The sequence below is a fragment of the Bombus vosnesenskii genome, unplaced genomic scaffold (assembly GCF_011952255.1).
Source record: "Bombus vosnesenskii isolate JDL3184/JDL3185 unplaced genomic scaffold, Bvos_JDL3184-5_v1.1 scf7180000013348, whole genome shotgun sequence".
Lineage (NCBI taxonomy): Eukaryota > Metazoa > Arthropoda > Insecta > Hymenoptera > Apidae > Bombus > Bombus vosnesenskii.
Genome location: NW_022882984.1, coordinates 1,264,577 through 1,277,376, shown reverse-complemented (window position 1 = coordinate 1,277,376; position 12,800 = coordinate 1,264,577). Strand labels below are relative to the sequence as shown.

Genomic DNA, 12,800 nt, shown 5'->3' with positions numbered 1-12,800 from the left:
TGCCTTCCGGAATACACATACACAGAAACACAGAAATACACGAGCATTTATATATAAACGATGCATACCGAACAAACGAATTATATTCTTACTGTCATATTATCACGGTTATTATTATATAGATAATCTTATAAAAATAGTCTGAAATTGTTAACGTTATACGTATTAAATTTCCATCCGCGTTTCGTTAACGTTAGATACAATTTTTCGTCTCTATGATCTTTACAAGTAGTTAAAGTACGTCTACGCATAGTATTCGAATGTTCTCATGCACCGGTTTTATCTCCCATTGAAATTGAAATTTCCTAGCGTTATAAATATTCGATTCATATTCTCCTTTCGTATATCTGCACTCGTTTACACTCTAACACACGTATACACAGGTACATGCTTACAATTTATACACATGTGCCGAAGCAGAATTATTACGCGATACAATCATTCTTGTTTCCTACTGTTAACGAATTATATATCGTCGGAGCACGAACCTGGCGCGTGTTTTCTTACGAATTCTATTAATTCGTTCCCAGGAACGTGCTCGATGACCACCATATCGGTAATAAGACTTACGATCGTAAAACTAATTTCATACCACGCGAGGATACGCGGTGAATGTCGGTGATGTTGTTACACGGGTTACATATACAACACATGGTTGGACCTGCTAAAAGATCGACGATGCGTTTAACGATCGCCAAGAGTACACGGTTGTTTTGCCTGTTCGATCGGACGTTCTTCTTGTCTAGTTTATAACCAACGTCCGTCAGATGTTTGCTCCCGTTTCAACGTTCACCGCTCGTTGAACGTTGTCGTTGGTCGAAAGAACGGCTCTGCACCTCGAGCAACGTGTTCGCCACGTGAATAGACCGTTCTAGACAATGAACAGCTGTTCTCGACAGCACACACACCTCGTCACCTCTGCTTCCTTTCGTTCGTCGATTTCGACTTTGCTCGAGATCGTAAAACGAGCAACGCCTCGGTATTCCCTGATGAAACTCTTCTCGTGCCTGAAATCCTCGCTCCAGTGATATACGCCTTTTCTATCGAACTTGTTTCGGCTCGCGTCATCGAGGACGAGAACGATCCGACGTAAAAGGATCGGACGAGCATCTCGCGTACAACGTCGCGTGCAACAGGAAGAAACGCAAGAATTCCCTGAGAATCGTTCGAGCTCGTGAAACGTTCTCCTCCTCGATTTCTCTTTCTCGGTCGGTTAACACGCCGACGCTCGATAGTAGGATTAATTATTACTTGTCGATTAACTGCGCGTAATTGTCGTAGATAGATAGATATACACACACATATGCATGCGCGCACACGCGCGTCAACACACATACACAGAGTTGACTGACTCGTTAACTCGAACGGACATCCCTTTTTTTTTTTTTCTATTCGTTTCGCGTTCACGACTCGTCGAGTGACGGTGTAATCGTACAACAACGGAACGTCGAGACAAATAGACGCGTTTGAGTTGGAGCGCGAACTACGAATTGCTGAAATACCTACCGTCTAGGTATTTTACTTGGTATCCTTGAGGACGACGCTCACTCGCCGAGAACCACGTGTATACGCTAAAAACTCGTGTCTTTTCGCTGCGCTCCAACGTTCCACGATCTTTCGTTTATCGTCGCATTCGACGTAGCAGGAACGACGAAGGTAGTTTAGTACCAGGAATTACTATACGCGAAGGTACGGGTATTCGTAGCACGAGATGCTCAAACCGCGAGTTTGCAGATCGTTCGATCGTCGAAAATACCAAAAGATGGAAACGCTGGTGGATCCGTTAAGACGTTAAAGCTTGGACATTTAATGATCCTGTGTTATCTCGGTTGTTGGACAACGAAAAGGTACGAGTTTGCAAGTTTGGAAAAAGTCGAACATAATAATTACATCTGATTAAGCGTGTTCCAATAAATAAGTAATTATCGTGACGTAGTTCTCGCCCCCTTATTCAGCGGGTGATCCAATCTTGTTCTTCTATCAGCAAATCGGGCGAATTTACGTAATCTCGTCCATATTCCACTGTCGTTGTCTGATCGAATTGGCCGCGTTACCACGGTTCGCTCGTTTATTCGTTAAGGAAACGGGTGGTATTGTTTGATTCTCTGAACAAACGGTTCGTATAATTAATAATAGAACGACGCACGTGCTGGTTCTACCGCGTAGCGAAAGTTCACCTTTAATTTACCGAAAAGTCGAAAATAGCCGCGCGTAAATTACGTTCCGAATTCGTTTTACACCGCAAGATCGATTTCGGAACATTTACGATAATTCCACCGACGAATCTCGTCGAGGTCCTAAATACCCCGGCACGAGACTACGTAATCTACGCCCGAGATCTATTTTTGTACGAAAAAAAGAAAAAAAGACCAACAAAAAAAAAAAGAAAAAAAGAAAGAGGAATGAAATTCGACGAAGAATTTACTCTAAGCGCGATGACGATTCTTCTTTCCTCTCGTTGCTCGTCGTCGAAAAGGAGATAGTACTTTTTCCCATCGCTGTACCGTGACACCTTTCGTAACGCTCTTTTAGCCTCTACGCGACATTCGAACGTTGTCGTCAAAGGAACGTTAACCAAAGATAATCGTCGGATGATTTCGAGAGCCGTAGCCATCGATTAGCGAAGCGTTCGAACAATTCGATTCGCGAAATATATTTCGAAACCGAAATAATAGAGAAACTAGAAACGTAGCGATCGATCGCCCTACAAGTCGGTACTCAACGACGTAAGTACCTGCGTGCTTACGTTTTCGTTGTTTCGTCGAGACTGCGATAGCGCGCGTATTTACTTAAATACATACGTAAGCTTCGCTCGACGCTGGTGTTCCAGCGAGGCGACACAGTGATTTTACGATCGTCGTGCCGATTTATCTCTTTTGTCCTTCTCTTTCTTTTCTTGTTTTTTTTTTCTCCATAAAAGGAAACAATGAAAAAAGAAGGAAAAAAAAATGATGTCTTTCTATCGATTTTTCTTTATCTCGGCTAGGGATAATAGTTGACTGTTTCCTCTCCGATTCTGCTTCTGACCTCCTTTTCTATACCCCTTTTATCCTTCGCACTCCGTTCGCTGTTCTCGATAAACTTACATTTTAAAACTAAGGGATAGAGAACGGTACCGTTTGCGCAGTTTTCAGTGCGACGAACAAACATATTCGCGTACCTCGATTTTAACGCGAGGATCGCCGCTACGTGTTTTTCTTTTTTTTTTTTCGCGCATGAAATTGAAATTAACGACGCTCGAATATTCGAAGCTCAAGATTCGACCGCGGTCTTTGCACAAGTAGCGAAACAGAGTGGTTAGATCGAAAAGGTTTACGAATTTGTTTGTTCGAATACGGAAAAATTGACGTTAATAAGGAGAAAAGAAGAGGACGGGGATATTGGAAATGTAGCGAATGTAATCCGCGTAGTTCCGGTCACTCTCGAAGTTGTAATTCTGTTCTTTTATCTCGATTACACGTCGTATAACACTATACACACGTTCGCTCGTACACACATATTTTTAAAATGTTTTCTGCATTTATAATGTCGTAATAAAAGTTTCGAATCGTGTCATGAGAAAAATTACTCGTACGTACACTGACAATGAAAACCACTGCGCGTATACGAAGAATCTCGTTTGAACTTACCGCGTATTTGTTGCTCCAATCGGAACACACGCACTGGCAATGGCAGCGCACTCTTTCGGTCGACGTTGCCGTCCGCGAGAAGACGCCACTTGTCTCGCTACAAGCGTCGACGAAAGTTGAACCGCTCGAAACGCGGTAAACGATTCGCTCGTCGAAATTACCAGAAGATTACGAGATCGTGTTCACCGTCGTGACCTCGTCGTCGTTGATGTTTCGTACGACGATACGCACCTGGGGTCGTATTCGGCGTCGCGATGTACCGGTGTACGATTTCCTCGCTGTGTTTCGCGTCCTCGACCATCGTGTCTCGCGCAGCACGTCGATCTTTGCTTTCTAAATCGTTTTCCCGGCTAACGAGAGTTTCAGCGATGTAAATCGTTCGCACGTTCCCATCGCGGACTCACCCACGGATTAAACACGCGCGATATCTCGTTCGTCGTGTGTGTTTTACTCTGTCTTACGCGAAATCGGTTTTCGTTTAAAATACGGTGACATGGTCCTCGAAAGACGTGAATCTGCGCGCGCGCCATTGCTGCCAGCTGCCGAACGAAAGGATCGCGCAGCGCGGCAACTGCGAAGGGAACGACGACCAGTTGGTGAACATGGTTATGTTTACCGATTACGCGCTATTTTCACCTCGAACATTCGACTGCGTCTCGAACTCAAGATACGAACCTGAATCGTGGTAAGTGAGCTCGTTTTTCTTCCATTTCTGTCACGGTATGCAATGAAAACGTCGTCAAGTTTACGAATATAACTCATTTATTTCGTTCGTACTCGATGCGTGCCAGAACATCTCTATGCTATAGTCGATACAAATTGGCTAAGGCTTTGGACTATCTCCGGTATATTTGCGACTCTTTCGCGAGACGTTGACGGCCATGTCCATATAGTTGAACTTGTAGACGCATATACGTGTCGCTGCGCGTATGCGTACGCACGTGTCTATACTCGAACTATGTACAATTTGGACGCGTAACGTAAACGAATAGGAAAACGAGTAGTAGGAGCAGGATGCGAGAGAAAAGTAACGACGAAATGTAGAGGAGGTAATAAAGACGCGAGACAACCGAACAAAGTTATAGAAATCGCGGTGGGAACACGTCCCGCGAAGAATCGACTCGCTGTTTCGCGAGCCTGGTCCGGGGTATTTATGTACAGTCGACGACGTCTCGTCGAGATCGAACATCTAATCGTAAAAACGTGCACGTTTATATACATACGAAGAAAAGAGAGAAACGACGACGACGACGACGAGGAGGAGAAGGGGAGGCGGAGTAGCGTGAAAGAAAGGATGGAAAGTAGGAGTGGTATCGCGGTTTTACGCGATGTCGGCTTAAATCCACGAATATCGAGGATTTAACGAATGCCGGTACGTAGACGATATGCCGCGAGCCTGCTCATCGGCCGAAATACTGCACGGTGCTTCGGAATCGTCCGAGCTCGATAGGATTCGCGATCGGATGAGGAGAGGGAAGGAAGACGTCGTGTACTCGCGAGGACGAAGGAGGGCGATCGTCGACGGGACGCGGGTGTACAGTAGTTGTACGATGATGCGCGATGCGTTTGCTCGTCTGCGGTGCGAATCGATCGGTTCGTCGCGGCTAACAAACGCGGTGACTAGCTGAGAATTTCGCGGAGCGATCGCTCGCGAATCCGGCAAACGCGGACAGAGACCGGGAGGAGAAGAGGCGCGAACGATCGTTTCCTCGCGGTCGCGGGACGTCGATCGCCTTGGACACCTTTCTCTCTCTTTCTCTCTCTCTCTCTCTCTCTCTCTTTTTCTCTTTTTCTCGACGCTCGAGAGAAAGGACAAGGAGGGGACGTACGCATGGATCAAGGAAAACGCGGACCGAGAGATGGGCCAGATCCCGAGAACTGGTCCCAACCGGTTCGACATCTGGTCGATTTTCGCCAGTGCGGCAATTGAATGCCCAGCCTTTTGCACTCGTGCGCGTATGCGGTGAACGATTCGCAGTAGCAATTCTCGGTCGGGCATTCGCACATGTCCTGTAGACAAGCCTTGTAGTACATGGTCGGATTCACCTTCTTGTGACAAGCGTCAAAGATCTGCGACCTCAGCCTGTTGCATAACCTGCGCGACACACGTCCATGTTGTTACATTTGTTGGCTACTGTCGGACGCGCGCAATTCGAATAGCCAATGAGAGTACAACGGATAGATCGAATGTCACCGTACCTGTGATCTTTTCGTCCTCTGCAACGTTTGGCCCGATCCGGGCTCACGCTCGGCTTTGGCCTGACGCAGCTCTTTTTGGCCCCCACTAGCCAAGATTGACCGAACGGTTGAGGATCTTGCAACAGTTTGCCCCTACGATTGGTAAAGTCGTCCTTTGGTAGGGAATTGAAGTTGCCGCAGAGACCGCAGAGCCGTCCCCTGTACGAAGTCGGCGCCGATACTTCGAGGAAACTGATCCCATCCCACAGAACCTTGATTCCGATCTGCGTGCTCACGATTATGCTGTCCGTCGTGCGATTCACGTCCAGCCGGTTCGCCATGCGATACGGTATCTCCACCTTCTTCCCGTTTACCTTCACTCGCATCTTCTGCCCGAGATTCACCTTCAAGTCGCCTACCTACGACCACCACCGCGGATAGAGAGAGAGTCGAGACGAGACTGAGCTCGATCGATCGATCGGCGCGCACATCTCCGTCGCTCACCTTGATCGCGATCGTTTTCGTCCATGCGGAGAATCTGGTGGACCTGGCGTCGTTCGTCACTCGAACGCTAAACGTGTGTCCCGAGCAATCGCTGGCTAGCTGGTACTTGCAAGGTCCCTTGAAGCTATAAAACTTGCCATCGAACGTACGATAGTGCGGATCGCCGAAAACGGTGCACACTCCGTCACCTGCGAACAACGAACGTGCGAAAGACGTGAAGGATCGCGACCGCGTCTCGACGCTTGGCGGTGGTGGCGGTGCGCTTACTTTCCACGCAACGGGGACAGCATTGGCCCTCCGGATGTTCCAATCTGGAGTTTGGAGGGCAGGGCAAATTCAACGGTGGGCACATCGGCATCGCGCAGCGTACTTTACCTTGCATGCAGGCGCATGCCTTGCACGAGTCAAGCTTCCAACTTTCGCCATCCTGCCTAGGACAAAACAGAACCTTTAATAAATCTTTGAACGAGGTCGCGTTGGACGAACGACGAGCAGCGGATCGATCGACCGACGATGGTTGTACTTCTCGATCGGAATAAATACTCGCCCCGTAGGTTTTGCCGGCGTAGGTGCAAGATCGTCGGACCTCCTCGACCTCGGAGCACTGGGGACAGCAACGACCGGGAACAGCGATCTGATGTTCGGCCAGACAGTCGTGTACCGGACAGGTTTCTCGAACGCAGGAGACGGTGGAATTGGAACAGCTGCACCGCGTACACTGATCCAGGTAGAACTGATTGCCGGAATTGTAGATACCCGTTCCCAGCATGCACGCGCCTTTCGGCGGTGACAAGTATCTTCGACTGCCTGTTGACAATGACGCGCGTGCAGGGCAACATCGACCAGAGAACCGCGCGTATCGCTCCGTCTAACAAACTTGGCCTACCTTTGCAACGTGGACAACATTCTCCGGAATCGTGAACGATCTTCGAGCCGGGACAATGTAGCACCGGGCAGGCCTGTTTCGCGCACGTTAATCGACCGGCAGCGTTGCATCTGCAAGTAACGCAGGGATCTTCGGTGGTGGTCACCGATCTGTCTGCCGTCACTAGCTGTCCGTTTACGTTGCACCCTACGAAAGAATCGATCTTGCGTGTAGTCCGACATCGAAGAACCGACTTGCCGACGTACTCACCTGCGCACACCGGGCAGCATTGGCCGGCTGCGGCCGGAATAGGATTCGCGCAAGGCGTATAGCAGTGCAGTCGAGACTCCGTGATCACTCCGGCCTTGCAAGTGAAGATTCTACACGGATCGTTCTCCTCGATCCACTCCGTCTCGGATTCATGATGGACTCCATTCCGCGTACAACCTTGGGCCGATCGAACCAATTAAACTTTGGAAAGGCGAGGAAGCGACGAAGAACGCTCGGATTAATTTCGCAGTGGGAAAATCAGGGCTCGTGCCGAGCGCGTTTAACAGAGACGAGAGAAGAGCGAAGGAGAGGAAGAAGAAGAAGAAGAGGAAACGGACGATAAGAAATCCTCTGGCCTCGATCGAGCAAAGAGTCGGTTCGTGGAGCAACGCAACGCGACGGTTGCCGGTGTAAACAGCCGATCGCGATGCCCAAGTTGCTCGGGTTTATCGGCGTATCAACGCGACGTATCGACGAACAGAAGCGCCTTTGTGCCCTAGGAACAATGCTCCGCCCCGGACATTCCACTCGCGTCGAAACTCACACGCTCTCTCGCTCTTTCTCTCTTTTACTCCGCGCGAATCCGTTTCTCCGGGAGCTGTGCACGATGCAGCTACTCGAACAAGCCACGTCGACCCGTGCAACGAAATTAGACCGATTCGAACGTCCATTTTCGCTTACCTTTACACCTGTGACAGCACTCTTCCTCGCGTGGTTCCAGCAACGTGTAGCAACCCTCGATGCTGGGGCACTGCTGTTTCCTACACTCGACGAAACCGTTCTGCGAAACAGAGGAAACAGCGGATCGTTTAGCGGTAGATGAAAAGATTCGATGCCCAAGGTCCGAGATCTCGCCTCCAGCCGCGCGACTATCGTCCAACTCCGGCGTAATTATTTCTCGCGCCTCTTATCGCGCGGCCTATAATTAAAGCTTTGTGGTTTATCTGCCGGTTGGATTACGTAAAGCTATTTAACGCGCGGGTCACGGATGGTCTCGCAGCGAGAAGGTCGAGACTCTCGAAAATAATAGAGATTATCGGCGATGAAAGCATCGAACGAGAGTAACGTTCTCGACGGCGAATCCAAGACTCCATCGATCCATTCGGTCCATTCGGATCGAGTACGAACCGAGATAGTCGTCATCGACGTCGTCGTTTCATCGGCCGTCTCACTGACATCGCGTTCGCGCCAACGATCGCCACTCATTCGGAAGAATTTCTGCGTCCGACAGGTTCGGATAAACGCGAACCGATTGCGAACGTGGCGTGGCATCGCGTTAAGGATTCTCGTAACGCGCGCGTGGTTGAACGCCGTCCTCGCGGAGCCCCGTCCTCCCCGTTTACCTTGCACAAACAGTTGAAACATCTGGTATTCGGGATCTTGTCCACGGTGAAATCTTCTCCTTCGATGTCGCATGTTTCTCGGCTTCCTGTAAGCAAAGGCCGTGAACGGCGAATAACAATGCGAACGGTGCGACGCGATCGGTACGCGTCGCGGTCGCCCGATATCGATTACGAGTGCCGATAAATCCGACGTCTGATCGCTGCGCTGCGCCACATCGTACCGCGATCGAACGACGCTCGTTTCGAGAATCGACCTTCGCCGTTGTTCCACGCTTCCTCGTCGCTCGCGTCGCCTTGTGTACCAAGCGAGTACCAGAGCGACGCGCTCGCTGATCGCGGTCGTCGAGCGGCGCTCGGCGTCGCGTCGTGGCGGTCGATCGGTATCTCGATTCTCCGTCGTTCTTTCTTACTTACGTGATACACAGCTATCGATATCCAGTGGGATCGATCGTGCGCGCATCGAAGGTCAAATATCTATGGGAGGTCGACGGTTCGGCCGGCCTTTCCCCAGCCGCGTTGTGTTAGGTCAGCGAAGCCATCGTCGCAACGTCCCTCTCGGTTTCCTCGCGCACATATTCCTGCACACTTTAAACAACCTTCCTTTAACATCGTGCGCCCCTAACCTGTTCGCGATTCGCACGGCCGTCTATCTCGCGTGCGATGATCGCGCATCGCGTTCTCCACAGCGCTTTTCCAACGCGAACGCGACTCCCGACGCTGTTTCTTACGCTCTTTTCACACTTGCACCGGCCTTCCGTCTCCGCGCGTCTCCGTTCCATTTCGTTCGAATTTCGGGGCGCGATAATTCGACATCGCGCTCTATCGCTAGTCGCGCGGCTCCTCATCGCGCTTCCGTTCGAATTTCCACTCCGTGGAAAGTGAAAAAAAAAAAAAAGAAAAGCGGAGAAATCCGTTCCGTCCTGCTGCTAAATCACGCGTTTCTTCTTCCCTTTTCGGTTGTTTTCTTTTTGTTTTTTCTCAAGTGCGCAGGAATGCGTGCGAGAAAGAACGCGGCGGCGTTGGCGTTCGCGCCGTCCGTTTCCTTCGCATTCTCTTTCTCCTTCCCCTCCCCCACCCCCGACTGGCAGTGTCCTCCCCGCGGCCTCTCCTCTCTCTTTCTCTCTCTTTCTCTCTCTCTCTCTCTTTCTCTCTCTTGTTTTTCCTTTCGCCGGTCGTTTTCTCTTGTTCCGAGCCGCGCGCGCGCGCGTCTAGTTCCGTTTCGCGAGAAAGCCGCGAACGCGACGACGAAACGAGAAAACGCGAGAGACGTTCGACGGGCGAACGCGTATCGGTGAAAGATCAACGGCGATCGGAATTTTCTTCGGTCTTCGTCTCTTTCGGGTATTCCGTTTTCGGCCGTTTCGAGAAGCATCGTGGGACGAGACGCGGTTGGAAATGGAAAGTGGGAGAAAGAACGGGCAACGTCGGAGGCGAAGAGGAAAGAAAAAGGAGGAAAAAGAGAGAGATTCGATTTGACCCAGCTACGAAACGAAGATGGAAACGAACGGACGGACGAGAAGGCTGTTTCGATGGATTCGATCGAAAGTCAAGGCAAACGCGCGGGCGTTCGTTGCTGCGCGATTACGCAACTCGACTCGTCTCGGGCAATCGCTGGAATTTCTCGTCTACCGTGGAGTAACGCGAACGGCTGTGCCGTCATTCTCAAACGTTCGGAGACCTGTTTTGCCGCGAGTCGTGATTCGACCCGACCACTTGCGGTGCAAATAGACCGGTAGATAATGGAGACGGACTAAGAATAGAGCCTTTAAAACCCGTTAATAGAGCGTGACCCGCCTCGCGTTCGCGTTCGTTACACCGACTTTCGATCGCGATCGCGATCGCGGTCGGATCGGTTAGCGCGAATCCGCGAATCGAGCGACACCGCCGCGTCCTTTGTCACAGCGAACTCACCTATTATGCTTTCCGAAGCGCCGCACCGACCGATCGGCGAAACGAAAGCCAGGGCCGCAACTAGGATCAACGGTTTCGACAGCGATCGTCTCGTCCTCATCCTCGACATCGATATCGTTCCGCTGTGCGCGTCGCCTTCGCTTCGGTCTTCCCCTTCGCCGCCGATCACGACGATTTACTAGAAAAGAGAAAGCAAAAGCTTCCGTGAGTGATCGTCGCGTTTCTGCGCTGGGCCACGTTCCACGATTTCCTCGCATTTCGCCAGCAACGACCATCGAAATCGGAGAAACGGACTCGACGAATGGATTTACGGGAAAAAGCGCGCCGGACTGGCGCGCGAATTCGGATCAAGGCTGTGTGGATAGCGGCGCGCCCCGCCGTGTCGAGTAACCCCCGGAACGCGTCGCTTCGCTTCGCCTCGCTTCGCATCGCCTCCTCTCCCCTCGCCGCGTCTCGCGAACAAACGGAAAGAAAAGAAAGGAACGATCGATCGAGTGCGGTTGTTGAGAACGAGTCGCACGATGGTAGAGAGAAACGCGCTCGCCACCGTCTATCCAACGATTGTTGTCGTAACCTTCCTGCCGTCGGTATATTTGCGCTAGATCTTCGTATATTTTCACGAGTCGCGCGCACAACCTACGGAATCTTTCTTCGGAAATCCGTAACAGCCGGTTCGTAGTGGTTCCGAGAAACGCGCAGTTACGGCCGACCGACTCGCGTCCTCCTGCGTGCGAGCGCGCCGATTCTCGCCAAACGATCTACTCCATCTACTCGCGGCCACCACGCGGTCGCCGGATGATCAGCCGCCCGATTCACGGGGGTCGCGCACCGTGTTACGCGGTGCCGTACGCGCGCCTCGTTCGCGTCGCATCGGCTTCGCACGTCGTCGTCGCTTCGTCCGGGGGCGACCGTTGCCGACCGAGATTTGCATAGAATCTCGCGACGCCTTCTCCTACGACTGGGAAAAATGCGGCCAAACCTACGATCGATAGCCGCGCGCCATGTCGTTGCCTTCGAAGCTTAGAAAGTCGAGCGAAATTTTTCCGTCCGCGGTGACACTCGCGATCCGACGCTTCCAACGCGATTTCCATCGAACGCACGCCCGTCTCTTTGTTTTCGCTTTTCCCCCCGAATTCTCACTCGCTGCGCCGTTTCTCTCTTCGCCGCGTCCCGCGTTCCCGCGCGTCCTAATGGACGGGACGAGTTTCGTTTATCTCCGATTTAGAAGCAGAGGATAACGCCTGATCCGGACCTGGTTCGGTCGCGTTCACGAAGATAGGCCGACGAGGATAAACCGCCGAGGATGAACGAGCAGGCAACGGGTATTTGGTCGGGTTGTCGCGTCCCTCGGACCGAACGTTCCTTTTCGAACGCGATCCTCGGGACTGGATCTTCCTGCCCGATCGAGAACCGACGTTCGAACGCGAAGGAGGCCGGTGTACGCGTCGCCGAATCGCGTGAAAACTTACTTCGATTACCTACGGTCGCGTTACGCAAACGGCTGTTTCCTCGAGGCGAACGTTTTCACGCGAAAAACCGTCATCCGCGAGACTCGGTCTCGCCGGACGTTGTCCGAAAGTTGCGCGCCGTTCTACCTCGTTTTTTCATTCGGACGTTCCCCGTGCTTGGCGAGACGCGACCGCGCGAACGGTACCCTTGGCTTGGCTCGAAAATTGAAACGCGCGTTCGTCTTTTTGCGAGTAACGTACGATCGTCGATCACCGAGTACGGTCGGACAGCCGCGTACGAGAGGACGAAAGGAAGGTAAAGACAAGGAAGAAGGAGAAGGGAAAAGAGAAGAGAGAAGAGGAGGTCGACTTTGCATCGGAGCTTCGTTCTAGAAAAACGCGCGAGATCGTTGGCCGGATCGCTCGGTCGGACGATCGCGTTACGCGCCGCCTACGACCAAACAACGACGACGGCGTTCCAGGCAAAACGCCGATCGGCGAATCGTTCGCGGAACTAGCGACCACGCGAAGACACCGGCGACTCGATCGCGACCACGTCGACGTCCACGAGAGGCAATCCGTACGAAAGCGACGAGACGAAACACCGTCCCCGAAGGTGGTGAACGAACGCACGCGCGCGATCCACGATGCG

General features: G+C 51.6%; 2 protein-coding genes across 2 annotated transcripts in view; both read right to left on the bottom strand.

Annotated features, from left to right (window-relative positions):
- Positions 1 to 4,373: 4,373 nt before the first annotated feature.
- On the bottom strand, positions 4,374 to 10,800 carry LOC117236269 (BMP-binding endothelial regulator protein). Its single transcript, XM_033499072.1, has 10 exons — positions 10,701 to 10,800; positions 8,790 to 8,875; positions 8,128 to 8,227; positions 7,447 to 7,623; positions 7,198 to 7,383; positions 6,859 to 7,015; positions 6,579 to 6,742; positions 6,312 to 6,499; positions 5,829 to 6,226; positions 4,374 to 5,724 (listed from the first exon to the last, which is right to left on the bottom strand). Exons 1-10 carry the CDS (start codon positions 10,798 to 10,800, stop codon positions 5,466 to 5,468), a joined length of 1,815 nt encoding a protein of 604 aa, XP_033354963.1. The 3' UTR covers positions 4,374 to 5,465.
- The window catches only part of LOC117236268 (protein PTHB1-like), a 26,111-nt gene continuing 21,452 nt past the window's right edge, over positions 8,142 to 12,800 (bottom strand). Inside the window, exons 22-24 of the mRNA XM_033499071.1 lie at positions 10,701 to 10,878; positions 9,204 to 9,374; positions 8,142 to 8,227 (exon numbers count right to left, since the gene is read on the bottom strand). The gene's annotated coding sequence lies outside the window, so the exon portion shown is untranslated. The remainder of the gene's footprint in view (positions 8,228 to 9,203; positions 9,375 to 10,700; positions 10,879 to 12,800) is intronic.